The sequence below is a fragment of the Acomys minous genome (genome assembly GCF_964271855.1).
Source record: "Acomys minous genome assembly, chromosome: 1".
Lineage (NCBI taxonomy): Eukaryota > Metazoa > Chordata > Mammalia > Rodentia > Muridae > Acomys > Acomys minous.
The window spans coordinates 34640639-34663466 of NC_140483.1; the positions used below are offsets into that span (position 1 = coordinate 34640639).

At 44.9% G+C, this 22828-nt stretch overlaps 1 protein-coding gene across 3 annotated transcripts in view; it reads left to right on the forward strand.

The window, feature by feature from the left end:
* Positions 1 to 15187, forward strand: part of BRINP2 (BMP/retinoic acid inducible neural specific 2) — a 103483-nt gene extending 88296 nt beyond the window's left edge. For all 3 annotated transcript variants that reach the window (XM_084767397.1, XM_084767398.1, XM_084767399.1), the window contains 4 exons: positions 5059 to 5164; positions 9474 to 9710; positions 11582 to 11804; positions 13544 to 15187. In XM_084767397.1, coding sequence (XP_084623523.1) covers positions 5059 to 5164; positions 9474 to 9710; positions 11582 to 11804; positions 13544 to 14660 — 1683 coding nt within the window. In that variant the 3' untranslated portion in view covers positions 14661 to 15187. The remainder of the gene's footprint in view (positions 1 to 5058; positions 5165 to 9473; positions 9711 to 11581; positions 11805 to 13543) is intronic.
* The last annotated feature ends 7641 nt before the right edge of the window (positions 15188 to 22828 follow it).

Below are 22828 nucleotides of genomic sequence, written 5' to 3' on the forward strand. Positions count from 1 at the left end.
AAGATGACCATTGTCATCCCTGTCCAACTCTGTAGTGCTGGGTGACACCAGATGATACAATCTAAAGGAAAACTATGCAAAGTACACATGTGTATGCAAAGAATAATGTATATACATATAATATATACACACACATGTATATTGATCTATAATTTCCTACATTGGATCAGCACCACGAAGAACAGAAAGAGCCTCTTTCTAGTTATAATTCACCTTTTTGCTAGAAGGATATGGAAGGATGGAAGGACTTGGTGGGGAGGAACTGAAAAGCCCAGGAGCAGATTGAATAGAGCCAGTCAGAAGTCAGCTCGACCCTAGGCAAATGGAGAGTTTCTTGTGTACTTATGATGTATACAGACATATATATGTCTATATACACATACACATATATAATGTATACACATGTATATATACATATGATGTACATATACATACATACATACACACATGTCTATGCACACACACACACACATAGATGTATACATACATACATATGATGGGGCTAATAAAAAACTCTCCCTTTGCCTGGGGTTGAGTTGGCTTTTGACTGGCTCTATTCAGTCTGCTCATGGGCTTTTCAGTCCCTCCCCACCAAATCCTTCCATCCTTCCATATCCTTCCACCAAAAAGGTGAATTATAACTAGGAAAAAGGCCCTTTCTTCTCTTTGTGGTGCTGATCTCATCTAGGAAATTACAGATCGATATACATACATGCACGTTTGTGTGTACATATATATTATACTTTGCACTCACGCACATGTGCACGCATACATAAACACACACACACATACACACACACACACACACACACACACACACACACACACACACGCTTGGAAAACGTACAACAGCCTGTGATTCACTTTGAAGCCCTCTTAAGCGCGCACACACCATCTCTGAGCTCTTTGTGCTCAGCCCTATCTCTCACCATTAGAAGTCCATTTTCCTCTGCTGTTAGCATTGCAGGTGTCCCCCAGGTAGGGCTGTACAGTCTGGAAGTAAGAGATGGGGGAGGAGCCTAGGCTCACTGGAGTGATGCTTTGCGCAGTCTGGCATTATGGAAAACCAGATATGCTAATGAACCTGAGAAGCATCAGGGCTGTCTGAAGGCAGGGTAGACTCTGTCAACAGACCAATTAGCACACAATTATTTTCCCCTTCTGAAAGCTTATCCGAAGCACTTTTTGAAATGTGTGTGCCTGAGTGAACTGCACTTTCTGTTACTTCTATGGGCCCTCTTAATAATCTCACAGAGCCACCTGCCCCTTTTCAAAAAAGCTACCGGATTCTCTAGACTTGCCCTTCTGATACAGGCGCTTTCATCACATGGGTTGGGATCAGGGCTCTCTCAGCCTGTACTGTTTATCCAAGTCAGTGCCAGGCAATGTCTACATGAGACCCTTTCCTGGCCCCTTTCTTCTTCCTACCTCTTCTAGGGAGTAGAGGTAGATGGTCTCATAACAGAATAGATGTAAAAGGAACTCTGACTTTGGGATCTAGCGAAGTCTGAGCAAGCCTTCCTCATGAAGACCTGACTTGCCACCCTCCCTTCTGCTGGGACATGGGTGTGATGCCAGGGTATTTCCTCTTCACTCTCACCCTTGCATCACAATTGGCAAAGGGAAGCCCCTCCTCTTCTCACTGACCTACCTGACTGATAGCCTTCCTGCGGAACTGACATTTGCACCAGCAGAGAAAATAATAATAGTAATCACGAGGCCACAACCAGCCTCAGTATGCTGAAAATGGTGGGCAGGAATAGATGGGTGAGTGCTGCGTGGTAAAAGGCTTGAGAGTAGGAGAAAGAACAGGGGAGCTTCCCTTGTGTCTCTCCTCTGACCTGCCCTTCCATGCATTAAACTTGTCATCTCCCTCCCTTCCTGAAGCTAGTTGGTGAGTCGCCAACTCAGGAGTGGGTAGAATAAAACTTAGTGATATTTTTCTGGCCAGCATACCTGGAGGTAGGAGCAAGCTAGTTTCTCAATACTATAGCATGCCACCTTACCCCCTGCCATTCAGCCTACCCCATTCACACAGACTTTTCTAAATTGTGCTAGTTGTTGGCCATAGCTCTTCTTATGGGGAGTTTTACAGAAAGGGGAGACTGGGCCTTGAAGTAAGTCTGGCTGTGTCTTCCTAGTCTAGTCTGGTCACTAGCCAGCCACTCATTACAAAGTATTCAGTACATAGAGTCCACATTGAAAGAGAGGGCAGTTCAAGGAGATCTACCAGAACACTGGGATTCTAGAAACATATTCCCATCAGTCTGCAGATACCATACAGGCATGAACTGTCAGATTCATCTATGAGTTGCTACTAAATGAATAAGGCAATGCAAGAATATATTGAATTAATCCTAGCCCCATAGGATACAACATATATGAATCTGAGTTGATTGTTTAACTTATCTAGGGCTTGTTTTCTTAATCTCTGATAGAAAGATATTGAATGAAAGAATGAGGATATGACAGCCCCTAGGTATGTTTGAGAAGAAATTTTAATGTAGATATGAAGGACAAAACAGCCAGAGGCATCTGAGAGAGTCCAGACTGAACCAAGCGATGGAAATGGGAAAGTAAGGGAAAGAGAGAAAAGAGATCAGGGTGGGGGCGGGGAGGAGCAGGACCAAGAAGCCACAAATAGTCCAGGAGAATGAGAGGCCAAGAGAAGGACACATAGACCAAGAGGGCTAGCAGCTACAATGGCTGAATTATATAAGGAAGAGAAGCTTGGGGAAAGGGACACATATACTCCACCCAGTTTAGGGTAGGGGGTGGGGTGAGAGGTGCTGGGAGGAGCCACAGATACTGAGTGAAACTTTTCAGACTACTAACTTCCAGCCATTACAGTTTGGTTTGTCCAAGGTTAGCCTTCTGAGGAGGGCAGAATACAGCATATGAGGTGGACTGGTCCATTTAGAATATTGTTTAGAAAGTGATGACATTTAAGATGGCTTAAGTTCACTTTACTTCCTGCAACCCTTTGCCTTGTTTTCTTAGGAATTGAAATGACACAGATCTAGAGCCTGAACACTCCAATGTTAACGTAGCTATCTATCCATCCATGTATGTATGTGTGTGTGTATGTATGTATGTATGTATGTATGTATGTATGTATCTATCTATCTATCTATCTATCTATCTATCTATCTATCTGTGGCTCAGGCCTGCAATCCTTGCTCTTAGGAGGCTCAGGCAACAGGATTGCTATGAGCACAGGCTAGGCAGTAAGACCCTATCTCAAGATCAACCAGTCAGTCAATCAATCATCAATCAATCCTGAAGAATATTCTTCCTTTCAAATACCGCCAGGCCAGCCACTCAGTTCTCTTAACTGTGCTTTCCCTTTGGGAGAATGGGTGGCTTGAGATTTGGCTCTGAGTGCCTGTGGTGTTTCTCTAGGATGCAAAGCTGGAGGGGCTGATGTGAGCCCCAGGGATCAGCCCTGTCTCCTTGCCCAGGGTTTGTGGTATCATCCTGTCTCCACTTGACAACTCTATTTTCCACACATTTTCTAAGCCTAGGTAAACAGGATTCCCTGTGTGAGGTCCTCTGCGTTTTGGGCTCCTTAGGGAGCCATCCCATAACTCCTCAACTGCCTGCTTCCAGCTTACCTTTTTGATTTGTTTTGTTTTCTGAGACAAGGCTTTTCTTTATAGCCCGTATTGTCCTGGAGCTAGCTCCATAGATCAGGCTGGCCTTGAACTGAGAGATCTGCCTGCCTCTGCCTCCCCAATGCTGAGATTAAAGGCTGCTCCAACACCACACAACTTCTTCTTACTCATCTTGAAAGACTGGCTTCAGTGCTGTTTCCTCTGCTCCATTTGTTTTCCCTCTGCCTGGGGATGTGCTGCTTGTGACACATCCTTTGGTCATGATTCGGGTGTCAATCAGTCATCTGTAATCTCCCTGCCTCCGTGAATGACTCATTATGTAGCTTATATGTCATTGTGCCTATCTCCCTGGAAAGATGAGAATACATTACTCATTCATTCTCAGGTTCCCTGCTTATGATATTCCAGATGCACTGGCTGCTATTGACACCGTAGCAAGCAAAATAAGTATGAGCTGAGTTTGCCTCTGTGGAGACTAGAGTGTGGGAGCCAGGCTTGGATGGATCAAATACTCATAGGAAAGGATGTAAAACTGCAGCTCACGTGCTGCTACAAAGCACAGGTGCCTGGGGCTACAAGAGGAGGTCAGCAGTAGCAGGTGGAACCCCGGAAGAACTCCAGAAAGGGACTCTATGAATGTTTGATGAATTGTGTGGAATTGAACAGGAGCTGCTCAATAAATACTCCTTGATTGGTTGATTGATTGTTGGCAAAGACTTTGGAGCTCCTGAGAAGAAAGGGCCTCGGGTCCCCATCACTCTTATTACATAATTATTTCAGTGAATTTAAAGCTGCCCATTTTTCATCTTATACTTTAAACATCAGGGGAAACTGATGGGCCAACTTTATAATATTTTAAAATACGGTGTTTGGAATATTACGTGGCTATAAGCGTTTATGTATATTTAATATACTTATTAAAATATGCAGTGAGCCCATGGCTGGTTTCCTCTAAGGACATCTCGGTGCTGAGGTGGGACTTAAATGTTTAATACTAATAATAATACTCAATAACTCGTAATTTCTCTAGTGCTTTTCATCTTCAGGATCCCTAAAGGCCTGTGAGCAGCACATCACATGCGTGCAGCAGCTCACTCATAGGCCAGCAGGGTCCATCTGTGGCCCTGTGCCTCCCTCTAGATGAGGACCAGGGCAGATGCCAGCTTGAAGGTTTCACTCATATCCAGTGTCCTGGTTCTGCCTTGGATTTGCTTCCCTCTGAAAGGCTCTGGGTCACCTGTGACTATGCCACCCACCACACCAGACAGATGTGCACCGACGCAGAACAAAGTGACACGGTCACTTTACATTCCTTGGGTAGACACATGCAGTTCCTTTGGTCAGGGTTGGGACACAGAGTCTCCATGTAGACGGCTAGCAGGAAAGGGCAAAGAGAAACCTTCTTCTTGTTTTCTGAGTCCATATCTTGTCCCTTCTTCCCTAGGTCACAGAGACCCGGACCGGGCCACTGGGCTGCAGCAACTATGACAACCTGGACTCGGTCAGCTCTGTGCTGGTTCAGAGTCCAGAGAACAAAGTACAGTTACTAGGTAAGCAGCTGCAGGGTGATTTCACACTGCTCGGGCATGGTGGAAAACCCAGACCCCTCAAGAGAAAGGAAAGATCTTGGTTTCTCATTTGAGTCTGTTCTCAGGAGTAAGGGTCTGGGGACGGGTGTGTCTAGGCTCTTGGCCTCTTATTATAGTACTGAAATAAGCACTCCTATGGATTTGCAAACTAACTTTATCCAAAGCAAATCAATAGTACAGATCGGAAATACACTGGCAGAACTGGCAGCAGGCTACATGAGTAAAGACACTCAAGGGTCCGGATTATTGTATGGTCCTTGCATTTATAGTGCTCAAGAGAAGGAGGAGATGGTTATCAAGCATAGTTTGGATGGTTCTCTATTCTGACACACAGATTAAACTCCATAACCCTATTTTCTATTGTGCATGTTGCTTCCCATAAAGTGTGTGATTTTAATCAAATCCACACCCAATTACGCATAGGCATAGGGTGATAAATAATGGATTCTCCCTGAAAGTTGACTTGGGGACACTGTGCTCAAAAGCAGTCTAGGCCACATTGTTCCCCCAGCTACATACCCGGACAGAAGTGGAGTACAACTGAATAGAATGCAACTCTGAAGACTGAAGAAGACACCCTCTAGCTAGACAAGCCTCCTAGTGGAGAAAGGGGAACACCAACTCACCCACAAAAACTTCAACCCAAAACTCACCCTGCCTATAAGATGTGCAGGGATAAAGATAGAAAAGATAGAGTAGAGATTGAGGGAACGCCCAAACAATGCCTAGCCCAACGCAAGACCCACCCCATGGGAAAGAGCAAAACCCCTGACACTGTTAATGATACTCTGCTATGTTTGCAGACAGAAGCCTAGAAGTGTTGTCCTCTAAGGGGCTTCACCCAGCAGGGCTGCAAAACAGATGCTGAGACTCAAAGCCAAACATTGGGCAGTGTTTAGGGAGTGTTATGAAAAAGTGGGGGGAAAGTAAAAAGGACCTGGAGGAGACATGAGCTCTAAAAGAAGACCAACAGAGCCAACTAAGCAGGCCCCAGAGGAGCTTGCTAAAATTAAAGCATCAATCAAGGACTGGGCATGGACTGGACCTAGGCTGCCTACACAGATGCAGCCTATGGAAGCTCAGGCTTCATGTGGGTCCTCTAGGAAGGGGAACAGGGGAGTCTTTCCTACATGGACTTTACCAGCTTTTTGCTCACATCCCTCTGGTGGAACTGCCTTGCCTGGGTACAGGGGAAGAGAAGAAACTCAGCCCTGATGCAAGTTGATGAGCTGGGGTGGATTGGAAGTGGGGTTCCCCTTTTCTGAGGAACAGAGGAGGGGGATGCGGGAGAGGGAGGGAGGGTAGGGCTGGGCGTTGAGGAGGGATGGGGCTGTGACCAGGATGTAAAGTCAATTAATTAATTAATTTTTAAAAAAGGAATGCAACTTCAGTGGTTGTAAAGAGGAAGAAAAATGTACTCCATTGTTGAGAGCTGGGTATGCATGCAGCTTCTTGAAGGTGGGTGTTCTAGGTTGCTAATAGGTGCTAGGTGTTTAGAGTAGAGTGTGTGTGTGTGTGTGTGTGTGTGTGTGTGTGTGTGTGTGTGTGTGTGTGTGTGTGCAAAGCACATGCAGGTAAAAGCCCTAGGCTGGCAACTGTATTTAGAATAGAAGTGCGTACAAGTAGAGTCCTGGGTTGTTAAATTTATGCTTACCTGCCTCAGTTAAGCCCTTCTTAAGCCAAGAATCATTGTAAATCCTAGGCCCTCCATGTAGCAACTTTCCATCATTTTGGGGGGAAACTTCTGAGGATTTGACCCACACCCATGAACCATCGCTCCCACTTCATATCTAAATTCCTCCATTATGTTCCTTCTCAAAACCTGTATCAATGTCCTGTAGGAGTCAGACACACAACCATATAAACCTGGTACTAGTTCAGCGATTGCTATGGTTACCAAAGTCACACTAAGGAACAGGTGGCCTTTGCAAAGTGCTTGCCGGCTCACTAACTACCTCAAACAAGAGATTTACAAGTTTTGTAACTACTGATCTGTAACTACAACAGGAGGGTGACTCTTGCATCCCATTTCTCTATCTGTGGCCTTCCATGTGAACTTCAAAGCCAGGAATGGAATTCAAGAGGAATGAATAGGAACATTTAGACTGGGGACAGAATGGACAAAGCAGAGAAAGGAAAAGAAAAGGCCACTATTCTAGGCCCCAAAATGGGAGACAAGTGGAGAAGCCAGATGCCAGCTCTGTTTTAAGGGAAGAGCTATGCAAACTGATTCAGTGGGGAAAGTTCATTTCTCATAAGAGCTAACTGAATTGGCCTCTGTTTAAGAGATCGCTACCCTAGCATTACAAAATCAATAGCCCTCACCCAGGATCTACGATTACAAATTCCAAGCAGTCTGAGCCAGATGTGACCAACATTTCTTTAGGAATCAACAAACATACAATAAAGCAATAAAAAATATCTACTCAGGGATACCCAAGACAACTAGCCCATCTCTCTTTTCCTGTGCCTCTATACAAGCTGGATGCGTGCATGTCTGGAAATTAGCAGTGAGTGAAGTTCAAAATGTCTGGTGGTTCATTTGGAATAGTTTATGCTGTTTAATTTTATAGCCCATCACTCATGCACACGTTGCTCAGGGCACTTACTTTATAGCAATGGGAAATGCTCTGGAGGAGGAGGGAGGCAACAGAGGGATGGAAGGAGATTACTTGGAAAGGATAAGTGTTGAAAGCAAGCATGTGCATAGGGTATGTGTGTGTGTGTGTGTGTGTGTGTGTGTGTGTGTGTGTGTGTCTTGAAGGGGGACTGTCAAGTGCCACGGTGGGCACTGAGTCAAGAAAGGGAAATTTTTATTTCATAGTAGCTCAGAGTAGGAGGTGGACCTCAAGTGAGAACAGAAAACATCCAAGGCTGCTGACAACTTTAAGTCATAGTGTGAGGTCTGCTGAAGCTGAAACACAGACTGTGAGCTCTTTGATTCGCTGCCAAGGACAAAGTCAAGGATAAAGAGTCAGCCTACATTTGAGGAAAGGGGCTCCTCATATTTAGGGGTCCTTGTACCCTTATTTCCCTGGCACAAGATCTACCAATATCCTTACAGGAGGAGCCTCCTAAAGATCTCACTCACATTCCATCCATCCATAAGCCACACTGACCCTTCCTTCATCCTTTGTAAGCTTCCAACAGCCACTTTACCTGTGGCTTAAAGGCAACCTTATAACCTAATGGCTTTCTCAGATGAATGAGAAAACTGAAGCTTAAGGTAGTTCAGTGAATTGTTTCCAAGACCAGAAGAGGCCAGTTTGAAGAGAAAGTCATCTGTACCTATCCAGGCCTGATGGTCTGGTGAATCCTGAGGCACAAGTTACCAGACTACATTCATATCTTCTTCTTTTTTTTTTTTTCCCATATCTTCTTAAGAGCTAAATCATACTGAGGTAGGCAACAATTCCAAAGTATGCAATGCCACCCAATGATACAAAGGCAGTGAGTGACTGACACCAGTGTTGTGACTTGAGTTGGTCACTGTGGCCTTTTGATTTTTACTTCCTCAAAACAAAACAACACAAACAAAACAAAACAAAACCTCCATGTGGCATGCACTGGCGATCCCAGCACTTGGCAGGCCAGAGGCAGGGGGATCAGAGCCATCTTCTTTTGGAGAACAAAATAGAGCAGCGGCAACACCACCCTTTAGGATGGGGATGACCCTACTACCAATTACATACAGGAAGTACTTGGCTTAGTAGCTGGGCACTGTATACCTGTAGTGCCTGTCCGTATCTCACAACCAGAACAACATTTCCGGTGATGCAGGCTGGAATGGGAGGCCCAGAGAGGTTAGCATTTAGTAATACCAAGCATGCCCACTCCTAACTTTAGTGAAATTACAAGCAGGATGCCTAGTGAAGACAGAGCAAGCTCATCAAACCTCACAGGTTTCTCCCATGAGGGCTTTAAGCTTATTTTATCTGAAACACCTTCCTGTTTCTCTCTTAGAAATGCTGATGTGTAGCCAGTAAGCCAGTTCTTATGATATGCACGCTCTCAATTTGGCTGATGTGAGGAGTTTGGCTAAGCCTTGGGCTTTGATGTTCCTCATCTGCATATTCAGATACTCCCCCATCTGTCATAGGGGCTAGGAGAGCCCGGCTCTTCCAACCAGCTCAGCAGGACTGGACCCTGGGGTGACCATTCTCAGACCTAGTCAGCAAAACCCCTGTTTGGATTCCAATAGCCTTGGGTCTGAGAAACAGAGTCCCCACAGATCGGCTCAGTGGTTCCTTGATTCACCTTTTTTTCCCAGGCTTGCAGGTGCTGCTTCCTGAGCACCTGCGCGAGCGCTTCGTGGCTGCAGCACTTAGCTACATCACATGCAGCTCTGAGGGGGAGCTTGTCTGCAGGGGGAACGACTGCTGGTGCAAGTGCAGCCCCACGTTCCCAGAATGCAACTGTCCTGATGCTGACATCCAAGCAATGGAAGACAGCTTGTTACAGATCCAAGACTCCTGGGCCACTCACAACAGGCAATTTGAAGAGTCAGGTAAGCAGGCCAACTAGCTCAGATTCCCCCAGTCCCCACCCCCGCTGAGACTGTGATGTACAGGGCCAGAGCATGAAGAATCTGACTTGGATCCCAACTTACTATTTCTGTGAACTTCTAAGGAAAAAAAAAAAGATTATATGGTCACCAAGGGTCTGAAGTGGTGTGCTTTTCTTTATGAAAAGAATCACAGTGCCTAACTTTAGAAGTATGTGTTAAGGACTCAATAAGCTAAGATAAATATCATTTAGAGTATAGATTTTGTTTGTCCTTCTGGCTACTGATTTCATGGTGTCCAGCACAATGCTTGCACATAATAAATATTTGCTGAATATGTGATATATATATATATATATATATATATATATATATATATATATATATATATAGAGAGAGAGAGAGAGAGAGAGAGAGAGAGAGAATGGTTCTGGTTGGTACCCAGTGGAAACCAACTGTTGTTTGTTCCTGTTGTAACTAATTATCAAGGTCACTTTAAGACCTTGAGTCTGAGGGGTTAGTTTTACTTCTTGTCCTATTACAGAACAACATTCCCGTGTCGGTTTAACCATGCAGTTCCTGAGTTCTATAATAATCTCATCTTTAAAAGAAAGTGATAGTAAGAGGTTGATGCAAGTAGTTATTAAAAAAAAAAAATCAAGTTCCAGTCGCTAGTCCATGCTTTGGGCTAGAAGCGATGGGATTTGTTTTACATACAACAACACAACATCGGCTTTCAACACTGAGTTACTATGGGTGAATACATGAGACCAGCATAGACCTCTGACACTTGGTCAGGGGGAGGCAGGTCCCAAGGCATGGCAAGGAAGAGATACATAGGCACACATTCAGAACGCGTACAATGCCCAGGGCACTCAGATGAACTCAGACTTGGGGCTTGGAGGCAGAAATCAAGTTGCTTCTCTATTAGCTACAGGGAAGAAAGCCTATTGCCCATGAGCCTTAGAGGGCAAGAGTTATCTTAAAGAATCAGAGCCAGCTGCAGAGGAGAGGAGAGGCTCGGCGTTTACATGTCTCTGAGATTTCTGAGCTGCCTGCAGTCCCTTCTCTTTGCCAACATCTGTCTGTCATGGAGCTTGTTTACCTCTTTCACTGGAGAGGTCTGGTGTTGCTGCAGAGACTTGGCCTAAGACAGACAGAAAGGGAGTGGGCTGGGAGGGAAGGGGAGGGGAAAGGAGGGGAGGGAGGGGAGGGATGAGGGAGAGGAAGGGAGGGGAGGGATGGGGGAGAGGAGGGAAGAGGAGATAAACTAGAAGGAGTGGGGAGGCTGCAATCAGGATATATAATGTGAGGAAAAAAGGTCATTCCACGGGTGCTATGTGGAGAAGTAGAAGGAAAAAAAGGACAGATCCCAAGGCTATTAGTAAAAGCCGGACTTCTAGCCATTTGAGGCGTGGCAGAGACCTGTTTTGAAAGTCAAAGACTTATTGGAATAACAACAACAACAACAAAAATCTTCTGAAGCCAGGGCTGGAGAGCTGGCTGGGTAGTTAGTTAAGAGCATGACTTGCTCCTCCAGGTGACCCGAGTTTGCTTCCTTGCAAGCATGCTTGATTGTTTACAACAACCTCTAATTATATTCTTTTGGTTTCTGTGGGCGCCTGCACACATGTAGCACAGACACATGAAATAAAACTTAAAAAAAATAATTCTGGAGCTATAATTCATGACACTCTAACTGATTTTCAATAAAGCCATATGTAATTTTGAACTCTAGAACAGTGGATGTGTGAACACTCTTTCTTATGCAGTGACTCTGAGGGCCCCTGGAACGGAGGACCAAGCAATCTGTGTTCCTAGGACTCTTATCTGCATAGCTTTGCTGTGCTCAGATCCTGTGCTTTTGCCCACAGAAGAATTCCAGGCCCTGCTGAAAAGGCTGCCCAGTGACCGATTCCTGAACTCCACAGCCGTCTCCCAGTACTGGACCATGGACACTAACCTCCAGCACCGCTACCAGCAGCTAGGAGGCAGCTTGAAAGTCCTCTTGAAGAAGATGCACAGGATTGTCCGGCGCCTCTTCAACCTCTGCAAGCGCTGCCATCGGCAACCTCGCTTCCGCCTGCCCAAGGAGAGGTGAGCACCTGGGCTCCAGAGCCTGAGCCCGGTACCTCCTGGCCATGGGCTGCTGAGGCCAAGAAGGAAGCTGTGGTCAACATGGGAGAGCAGACAGTGGGGGCAAATTCAGTCATTCTAGGCCTCCCCACTTGTCACTCTCAGTCACTGGGTGTGTGTAACGAAGAGAGCCTTGTGTTCCTTGTGTATAATACAGTAGATCCAAATACTGTTCTAACAACACACTGATTCTCACTTACTCCTTTCCAATTTTGTAAGTCTTCTAGTGAGGAAAAGGGTTGAGTTCAAGCTCGTATATCAATTGCAAATGATGAGGAATAAACACAGTAGATCGTTTCAAAGAAGTGACTCTCATCACTCGCCTGAATCATAGGAAAAAAAGAAAGCTGCGACCAAACTCTCCCAATAGGCTGCGAATGTGGTATGATAGGATCCACTTTTCATTCATTTGCTCAGACACACATTCATTACAAATGTATCACACCTAGGTTCCATGCCCTGCTATTTAGCTATAGGGGACACCATTGACAAGGAAGGATTTAGCAAACACGTAAAGACACAAAAATTAAAAATCTTGTCTGTATCAGCCGCTAAAATTAATGGGGGTGGGGGCAGACACAAATCAAAAGGACGTAAATTTTAAAAGGAAACAGAAATATAAATAGGATATTTCCCAAGAGGCACAGGCTGGAGAGAAAAAAAAAAACTCTTAAGAGAGGGGAGTCGCTCGGACAGCTGGTGGAAGAGAAGATAGGAATGCTCGTCATATGCTGGTGAGAAGGTGTACCAGGCAGGGCAGCCGCTCTCACAGCAGCCCAGCCATGTCAGTCTGAGCCATGGGGAAGGCAGGAGGTAGGAGTGGATAAGACAGGCCAGCTGAGGTTGTTAAGATGATTAATTTTTTCAGCAATTAATGACTAAATGCCCGTTATGCGCAAGAAACACATTTACTCTCTAAGAAAGTGTTAGTCACAGCACAGAGTGCCCGTTCTCACTCCTCTTCCACAGAAGCCAGCTATAAAGAAGTGCTCAATAAACCAACAGCAATTTTACATACACATAGTTGTCCCAGATTAAACAGGAATATAGCGATGAGACAGTGACGGGAGTTGGCCTTTGAAAGAGACACAGAAAACAGTCTATTTGAGGCGGTAGCTAAGAATTGAAATCCAAAGTTTGAGTAACCCCTAGAAAATTCCAAGACTTTTTTTTCTCCCTCATGTCATTTTAAAAATTAATTTTAACATATACATTTATATTATTACTCATGAATAAAATAAACTACATGCAGCAGGAAGAACCATGAGTTAATCAGGAGTTAAATAAATGTTACATTCATAGTTATTTGGCTATTTGTATTTGTCAAACTTGAAGAAAGCACCTTTTTCCTATCTTGTTGGGCCTAAATTTCTGAATGAAAACCAATATCTATCATACCACATCTCTATTAACTTAAAACATCTACCTTGATCTAAAAACATCTTAACCCCTAACCAACCAAGCTCAATTGTAAGACTAAACTATTGTAAGAAAGATAGAACATGCAGTTTCAGGCTTAACTCAGTCGGTTCAAAGGAGAACAACAGGGTTTCCATCACTCAGTGAACTTGTGGCTTTGATTTTTTTTCCTTGTCTCCTCCCCCAGCCCCCACCATTAACTCAGTTCCCTTGACACGCTTAGGAAGGACAGTGGTGTGCATCTTCCTTTGACTCTCGTGTCTTTATTTTATCTCTTCAAGATCCTTGTCTTTCTGGTGGAACCGAATCCAGTCCCTTCTCTACTGTGGAGAAAGTACCTTACCTGGGACCTTCCTGGAACAGAGCCACAGCTGCACCTGCCCCTATGACCAATCTTCCTGCCAGGGCCCCATCCCATGTGCCTTGGGTGAAGGGCCCGCATGTGCCCACTGTGCTACAGACAACAGCACCCGCTGTGGCAGTTGTAACCCTGGCTATGTGCTAGCTCAGGGACTGTGCCGGCCAGAGGTAGCTGAGTCCTTGGAGAACTTTCTGGGTCTGGAGACAGACCTGCAGGACTTAGAGCTGAAGTACCTGCTGCAGAAGCGAGACAGCCGCATCGAGGTACACTCCATCTTTATCAGCAACGACATGCGTCTGGGCAGCTGGTTCGACCCTTCCTGGAGGAAGCGGATGCTGCTCACCCTGAAGAGCAACAAGTACAAGCCCGGGCTGGTGCATGTGATGTTAGCCTTATCCTTGCAGATCTGCCTCACTAAGAACAGCACCCTGGAGCCTGTCATGGCCATCTATGTCAACCCCTTTGGGGGCAGCCACTCCGAGAGCTGGTTCATGCCTGTCAATGAGGGCAACTTTCCAGACTGGGAAAGGACTAACGTGGATGCTGCTGCTCAGTGCCAAAACTGGACTATCACCTTGGGGAACAGGTGGAAGACTTTTTTTGAGACAGTCCATGTTTACCTACGGAGCCGAATCAAGTCCCTGGATGACAGCTCCAATGAGACAATCTACTACGAGCCCCTGGAGATGACTGATCCCTCCAAGAACTTGGGCTACATGAAAATAAACACCTTGCAGGTCTTTGGCTACAGCCTGCCCTTTGACCCGGATGCTATCCGAGACTTAATTCTTCAGTTGGACTACCCATATACTCAAGGTTCCCAGGACTCCGCACTCTTACAACTCATTGAGCTCAGAGACCGGGTGAACCAACTCTCTCCACCCGGCAAAGTCCGGCTTGACCTTTTCTCGTGCTTGCTCCGACATAGGCTCAAGCTGGCCAACAATGAGGTAGGCAGGATACAGTCCTCCCTGAGGGCTTTCAATTCCAAGCTGCCAAATCCTGTGGAGTACGAGACAGGCAAACTCTGTAGCTAATGGGGGGGGCTCCCCCAGGGCTGTTCAGAGAGTTGATCCACACGTTCAGGGTGCAAAGATAACCGGAGCCCTCACCTCAGTGCCAACAGGGTGCTTCTGCGAGACTTTTCAGCACCTGGGAGATGGGAGCTCAAGGCTTGGACTGAAGCAGGCGAAAGACAATAAAACAGCCCCTGCACACGTGCACACATGCACACGTGCACACAGTCCCCCACCACACACACACACACACACACACACACACACACACACACACTCTCACAGGGAGGCCACCGCTCACCAGCCTCGGATCTGTACAGTTGGTGCTCTCTAAAATGAATGCATTTGAAGAAGAGCCAAGGAAGAGATGAAAAGAACTGGCTAAATCCAGAAAGAGAGGAGTGAAAATGCTTCAATGTGATTGGTTCCTGTCATCCGGCATAGCAAGAGGGGACAAAAGTGGGAGGGGCGGGATACCCAAGCCCCCTCTGTGGAGTCACTTTTGTATTCTTTTTAACCAGGTTTCTTAAAATGTTGTTGTTCTGTGACCCCCTGCATCGGTTCTTACTTTTTGTATACTGCCTCCCTGTACCCTGGAGGCCTTGGGCCCACTGCTTTGGGTATCACTTCCTTAGAAAGTGTATACAGTACCAAGGCAGAGGAACCGGCACGAAGGGCAGGCCACCGCCTCCTTGCTCTCTCCTTCACTTCTTCCTCCTGCCAGCCCCTTCACTTCCTTGGCCTCCCCAGTTTCAGAGTTTTGACTTGTTCCAAGAAACCCTCACAGTTTATCCAGAGCCCTCTTTCCGCAGCACCGTCAGTCCAAGAAAGCAGTTTTGTCCAGTTAGAGAAACAATGTATATGGAAATGTTCTTTTTTAAAAAACAAAACAAAACAAAACAAAACAAAAAATATTTATTTTGTGATTGTTTTTCTTGTCAACCTGCTCCAGTCATATGAACCTCTAAGTAAAATTTTACTTGGTTTAACACACTTTAAAGACCTAACGTTTTAGTGGGAAAAATGAATGAGAAAAGAGAAACAGTTTTTACTATTGTTGTCGTCCTGTGTCTGTGAGAGGGTGCCCACAGAAGATGCACATGTCCATGTGGGAGGCTGCTTGATCAGTGTGTGTATAAGTTAATTGGTGCCTGTGTTAACCCTGGGGGCGGGGCATGGAGTGAGGAGAGAGAGACTGAGAGACAGACAGAGACACAGAGAGACAGAGAGACAGAGAGAAGCGGGGAGGAGAAACATCAAATGAAAATGGAGCAGAACTCTCTTAGTTAGTCAGCACGGGCCCTGGTCCAAGGACATACCATCATGACTACAGGTCCTTGCTCACAAAGAAGCTGCAGTCTTAATGCTGAAACCTGCTGAAAAGGGCTCAGTGCTGCCACTGCTCCTGTGGACATCGGGAGGGTTTCCGATGTTCTACACCTTATGGCCTAGAATCACCGTTTAGGGAAACTGACAAGGATACAAGTGTGGTACTGCTCTCCTCCAGGCTGTATGCCACTTCCCCAGCCTACACATTCTAGACAGATGATGCATGCTTCTCAGCTTGGTACCCCCTCACAGCGGCAGGGGATCGCCTCGTAGAGCATTATGTATAGAGCCATTTCTCTTTTTACATGCTTCCCGTCCTAAGTGCAGTGTGTCAGTACGACAATGCCATTTTTATTCAGAGCAAATCACCACAGAAATACTATCTCATTCTGTAGCTGTGGTACATGTTGGTTGGTAGAAAACACAGTGGGAGGCAATGATAAGATAGCCCCATCTTTTATGCACATTGTTGCATATAGAAGAATTTCATGTCATATTTAATTATTGTAGCATCTTTCAATTACAACAACAAAAATCCATCATAGGTAAGTGGCCTGAGTCACTTCTTGACCATTTCCCTTAAAGGCTTTAAGGATAGAAATCCAGAGAGTGTGGATTATTGGACATGAGCAAAGATACAGGCTGTATAGTCCTAGTTTAAACTACTCCTTGCTACGTGGGGGTTTAAACCAAGCTTCTCAGCTGTGGGAAATAGAACCAGCAGATGACATCTTCATCAATGGGAGTTCTGAGAAGTACCAGAGGAGGGTACTCTTGGAGAGAAGCGGGTTGCAAATGTCAGGAAGGCTTTGATATATGCCAACAACGGGCTTTGAGAGGCATAAGGCAGACAGCGGAGTCTGCTTTTAGCACTCCAAAAGTTCCTGTCTACATGCTGTAGGAGTGGGTGGACAGAAACTTCCACTCATAAATTACGGGCACACTTTTTATGTGGCAAATTGTCAGCCGCTGTGCGTAGCAAGCCTTGGAGTGGGAAGACAGAAATTGGGAATCTACCGTGCATAAAGTTAACAGCGTGGAGCCCTAGCAGTGAAAGGCGACTGCCTCTGTAGGAACTGAGTGAGCACACAGAGAGACAGGTGTCCCTTGAGCCAGTCCCACCATTGTGTTGAGGGCTGAGAAACCTCAGCCCTATGCCCCTAATCAGACATCAAAATGGGCTACAGTGTTGCTGGCCTGAAATATACTTATTTGAAAGATGAAGGTCACGTTGAGAACCTCTGAGAACTCTGATGGTGTGAGATGTTCTGGTTTCAGGAATGTATTTACCTATTACAGAGGTTTCTTCCCTTGCCTGCTGAAAGCTTTCAAGTGGGAAGGTGAGTGTATCAACTGCATATAAAAGTTCTGTGCTGTATCAGTGCCTCCTTGATCTCAGGTGCAAGAAACAATGACGGAGGTCTAGATAAATGCTAAATATGAGAGTAGACACTTTAATACTTTGCCTACTCATTTGTCTTGGAGCCATGATGGAGTATTATGGAGTGCCTAGTATAGAAGGGCTTGGATTAAAGCAGCAGACCAAAGATTTTGCTCCTAGAAGACAAAGAAATAAGGGAGGGGCAGAGGGGGTGGGTAATGACATTTAAGAGCAGGGGTTCTCAATCTGTGGGTCGTGACCCCTTTGAGGATTATATATCAGATATTCTGTGTATCAGATATTCACGTTACAATTTATAGCAGTAGAAAATATAGTCGTTAAGTAGCAAGGAAATAATTGTATGGTTGGGGGCTCACCACAACATGAAGAACTGTATTAAAGGGTCACAGCATTAGGGAGGTTGAGAACCACTGCTTAACAGGAAGATTGGACAACTTGGAACTTAGTTAAACAGAGTTTTTCATAAAACTAGGCTGTGAAGCTATTTAAGAGGAGGGTACCCATTGCTGAAGATCTCTATGTAAAGTCTACAAGAATCTAAAGATGTGAGTCACGTATTCTCAGACACATGTGCAAATAAAGAATTGTCATCAATTAGTAGTGGTTTGTCAATGCTGGTGAACTCATTGTGGAAGTAAAGCTGAATCACGATTCAGTTACTACCATGCTCTGGATAATAACAGTCAGAAATCCAAGGCTTAATTGTAACCTCAAAGAACGAATACATCAAATGTTAATCTTCCCTAGTACTTGAGACTAATACCGCTAATACTAAATAATATATTTAATACTTGCTGCTAATAGTATAATGCTATACTCCATAAATGTACTCGGTGATGAACTGCCTGAAACATAAATGAACTTGCAATATTGGGTATCACATATGGTTCAGATCCTGTCCTTGGCTTCTTTTCAAAAGTATGAAAATAGAGGTTCATGATGAGCAGAGTTGCCTCATAGGAGACAGAATACACTGCCTGCATGACATTCTGCCCGAAAGTCTATAATTTCATCAGGTAGGTTTGTCCTGAATTTTAAGAGAAGTCTTCTTTTGTCATTATGATCTGCATGGAAGCTAACATGTCCCTTGGGAGAAGTCAGTCTTACAAATTCACCCAATGGAAAAATAGAAGACTGCACTCTTGGAGCAGGAAGTTCTGTAGAGGCCAGCCTAATCTAGTCATTACTGGCATGAAGGGAAAGAGACTAGGAGAATAAAAGAGAGTAAAGAGGCTGCCTAGTTTGTATCTGTCAGCAGAGCTGGACACCCTGCCTTGTCTTTCCCTCCTCGGTTTCCCCCTGCCAGGAAATGGCATCCAAGTCTTGGGAAGGGGGCAGGGGTGAGCACAGCCCAGTTCAGGACTTGGGGGTGTGGAAGTAGACAAAGGAAAACAATTTTCCAAGAAGAAGACCACTAAGAGATGGTAATACCTCAGTGTTATTCCTTGCTATTGGCTCTTCATAGTTATATTTTCTGTAAACTATCTACTACAGATTTTGAATATCACTAAGGTCTCCTGGTGTCTGCATATGTTTCTTCTGAAGGCTAGAAGCATCCGTTGCCACCAGCACTGAAAACCTTGACCTGTCACTCTGGACTGGATCTGAACAGTAGCCCAAAAATAGGCTGGTTTTAGTGCAAAAATTAAGCACCAAGTGTTTCTGGTGTCTCACCCAACAGCAAACCAGCTCATGCTTCTGGCACAGCCTCATTCTCTCTAGATGAAGCGTTGAGCAGGTGAAGGAGGAAAGACTGGTTGGGAATTCTAGGTAGTCTGCCTGGACTACACATACTCTCTCCAGACTCTTACCCGTGGTCCTGCCACCTGTCAGTCCTGTGATTAAACTAAGTTTTTCTACATATCTGAGACTCAGTTTGCTCCCCCATGGAAAAGGAAGTGGATTTTCTGCACAGATTCCAAGGTCCCTCTGAGAGGTCCTTCAGTAGTGTGATGGGCATGGAGGCAGAGAAGATGGTGTGGCTCATGACTCAAGGCAATCTGCATTTGTATCCTGGACCCATATTTACGTCTAAATGACCTTCATCTCCATCTTCTTACCTACAATCCAACTGCTTTGTCTGTATTTTTCTTTAGCTCAACATTGATCTCCCAACATTCTTTTTCTCTACACTCTTCAACTTTCAGAATGCACGTGCCCCCTCAAGTCACCAAAACATAAAATTCAGCCACCTAGTCTAATCTATTCATTATTGACACATTCTCCCTCTATTAATTACCAGGTTCTACACTGAGTTTAGGATATTCAGGTGCCTACAAAACATGTTTACACAGTTGTGTATGCAGGGGATTGGTATATTCACTTACACAAGAGTGGTTCATGGTCCAGTAGATGTCTATGGAGTTTTGTGAGAATACAGAAAGAGTAAAAACTGCTCCTTTAAAGAAACAATCATAACATAGTTGAGACTTTTCTAGCAAGCACAGGAGCAGGGCTCCAGATGTCCAGATATACCACCAGATCCCATTTTAGAAAAGAAAAAGTGCAGAGTTACCTCCCCTGAAGGTACTGTGTGGGTAAATTGCCGTTCACCAAAGAATGCACATGGTTTTCACAGGAGCACCCTAAGAGTGCAGTGGTGTGAAACTGGAACGTCTTCAGCTTTATGTCTCTGGATTCACAAGGTCTCGGCTAGGGCTCTGCATGACTAACAACCTCCCAGGGCAATGCTGCTGCCACCGCCGCCACCACCACCACCACCACCACCACCACTGCTGTTGTTGTTGTTGTTGGTCCAGGGACCACACTTCCAAGGATGCTCTCAGAAAGCATGTCTAAATAGAAGACTCTGGGGGAAATATAGGCACGAATAAAAGGATCCATCACTTCTGTCTTTGAGACAGGGAGTTTACAAATGAAATTCTTGGTGCTCTCCTGCCCCTTAATTTTTCCTCCATTTAAGACACAGATGTCTGACCAATATTCACCAACCAATAGGGGAGGGAGAAATGGTAGAAAAGAAAGGATATTTTAATAAATGAAATATTGGAGGTCTCCAAGTTGATTTGCTTTATGAATGTGTGTTTTCAGAGAAGTAGCTCCAAGGACTGGCTGAGTCACAGTGGCTGAGGCAAGGCCTTTTCTCCAAGCCTATCAGAGTCAATCTGCTGAGGAGAGGGCCAGGGAGTATCCGCCACTGTATGGAAACATACATCAGACGAGATGATTAAACCCACACTAGCAATGTGCAAGCACCCAGAGGCCCCCAGACTATAGAATGCACCCGGAGCCTTCTCGGCACCTAATCTAAAACTATGAGATGAATTATTCTTACTTTCAATTCTGTCCTTCTCAGCTCCAGCCTGTACGATTACCTTGCTTGCATCATTAATAGAAACAACGGCCAAGATTTATGAAAGGTCATTCTTTCAAGGCTCTCAGAACTTGGAGGAACGAATCAATCAAAATTATTTATTGAGCATTTCAGTTAGGAGAGGTGGGGAAATAAAGCAAACATGGATTTAGTGTGTACACTTCCTTAATTCAAAAGGTCTGCGGATGATGGAGGAAATGAAACTCAGACTACAACCAGGGCTGGAGGGATGCAGAAGCTGGGCATCCCTTCCAGGGTCAGGCCATTCCAGCCGCACCTTGCACAGGGTGTGCAAGGCTGGATATGCCACTCATTCTCTTTGAGCCTAGGTTTGTACGGAAGTGAGGGAAGGGCAATAGCATTATGTATTTATAGGATGTGGTGATGGTCAGTCAACTGACATGACACATGACTGACAGACTCAAAGCACATGCCCAATACATTTGGGTTGTTTTTGTTGTGTTAGATGGTATCTATTACTGAGGGGAAGGAAAAGGAGGGAATGGAAAGGAAAAAACAAATTGGGGTAAGACTCACGTGACTTACTTGCTAAGCAAACTTCTTCCTGGAAACAAAGAGGGATTTATCATCTGGGCCTTTACATAAAGGTCATTGGGTAATATAATGGAAAAACTCTCCTATTACAGTTTTCAGAAGACACGAATAAGCCATTCAAATGGCTATTTCTTGTATAGACCCTCTATAAAAGCAGAGAATATAATATTACGCCATAAATCATCACCGAAATGTCTGTGCCCAGCGGGGTCATGTGGCCCAGGGACATTGCTCTGATGATATAACTTATTTCTGTGATAGAGCCTTCGAGTTACTGAGAGAATGGCTAATTAACGTGTCCATTAGACTGCCTTCTTCCAATGATGCATCTTAAGTGCTCTTGTCACAAGCACCAAATTGCAGTCCATTCCTGGCTGAATTATTTGATGGGGAACCAGGGTGCAGTTCTGCCATAAGGCTCCTAGACACAGACAGGAGAGAGGCAGCGTTTGTATTCCAGCTATAATGGAAGCATAAGATTGTAGGTAGGCAGGAAGGCGGAGAGAAGTGTGCTAGGCGATGAGGGCAACAGATATCCATGAATACAATGGAGAGTCTGCAGAGAATTTACATCCCATGACTAAGCTCCTGAATCCATACCCTCATGTCATTATTTACAAGAGAACAGCTTCATTAACATGCATCTCACGGAGTTCATCCTCTTAAGCTGTGTAATTTTGTAATTTTTTATTTTTAAGGGTGTGGGTAGATCATCACTAACTACCTTCAGAACATTTATATGACCCAAGGAAGGAACCCCAAACACAGCAATGTCCCTCACTTTTCACATAGATGAGCAACCCAGATGAGAAGAAACATTTATTTTGGCCCAGGGTTTCAGAGCATTTAGTTTGTCATGATGAAGAGGACATGGCAGGACACAGGACCTTGCCCCATGGTAGCCAAAGAACTAGGAATTATTTTGCCTGCACTCACTAACTTCCTTCTTTTTTCCCTTTCTTCCACCTGGGTCCCCCAGCATAAGGGGTGGTATTCTACTTCCATACCTAATACTTTGACAAATGCCCCAACTTAAAGCAGCCTTAAGGGAGAAAAGGTTTATTTGACACACAGTTCTAGGCCACAGTCAAGAAGGAAACTCTTAAAGCAGGATCTCAACGCAGAGCCACTTGCTGCTCCACGTAGTATTACCTCTGATCAAGAAACTCAGTTCCCGGCCAAAGAAGACAGAGGAACCACAGAAGATAGATCTTGATGGCTGGCAGCAAATTCTTAGTTACCTTTCTTATATAGTTCAAGACCAGCTGCCTATGGAATGTGCTACACACAGCAGAAGTGGCCCTCCTGTCTCAACCAAAACTCAAGACAATCTTCCCTCCAGATGTGTCCCACAGGCCTGTCTGAACTACATAACTCCTCAGTTGAGATTTTGTTGCCAAATAATTCTAGGTTTTGCGAAGGTGACAATGCTAACCAAGCCAAATGTCTTGCCTTACAACTCAGGGTAGGCTTCTCCCCTTGAGTTAACATTTTTTGGATGTCTCCAGTAGACATACCCACATGTTAGTTTTACTAAGTTAATTTCTTCTCAATCTAATCAAGTTGATG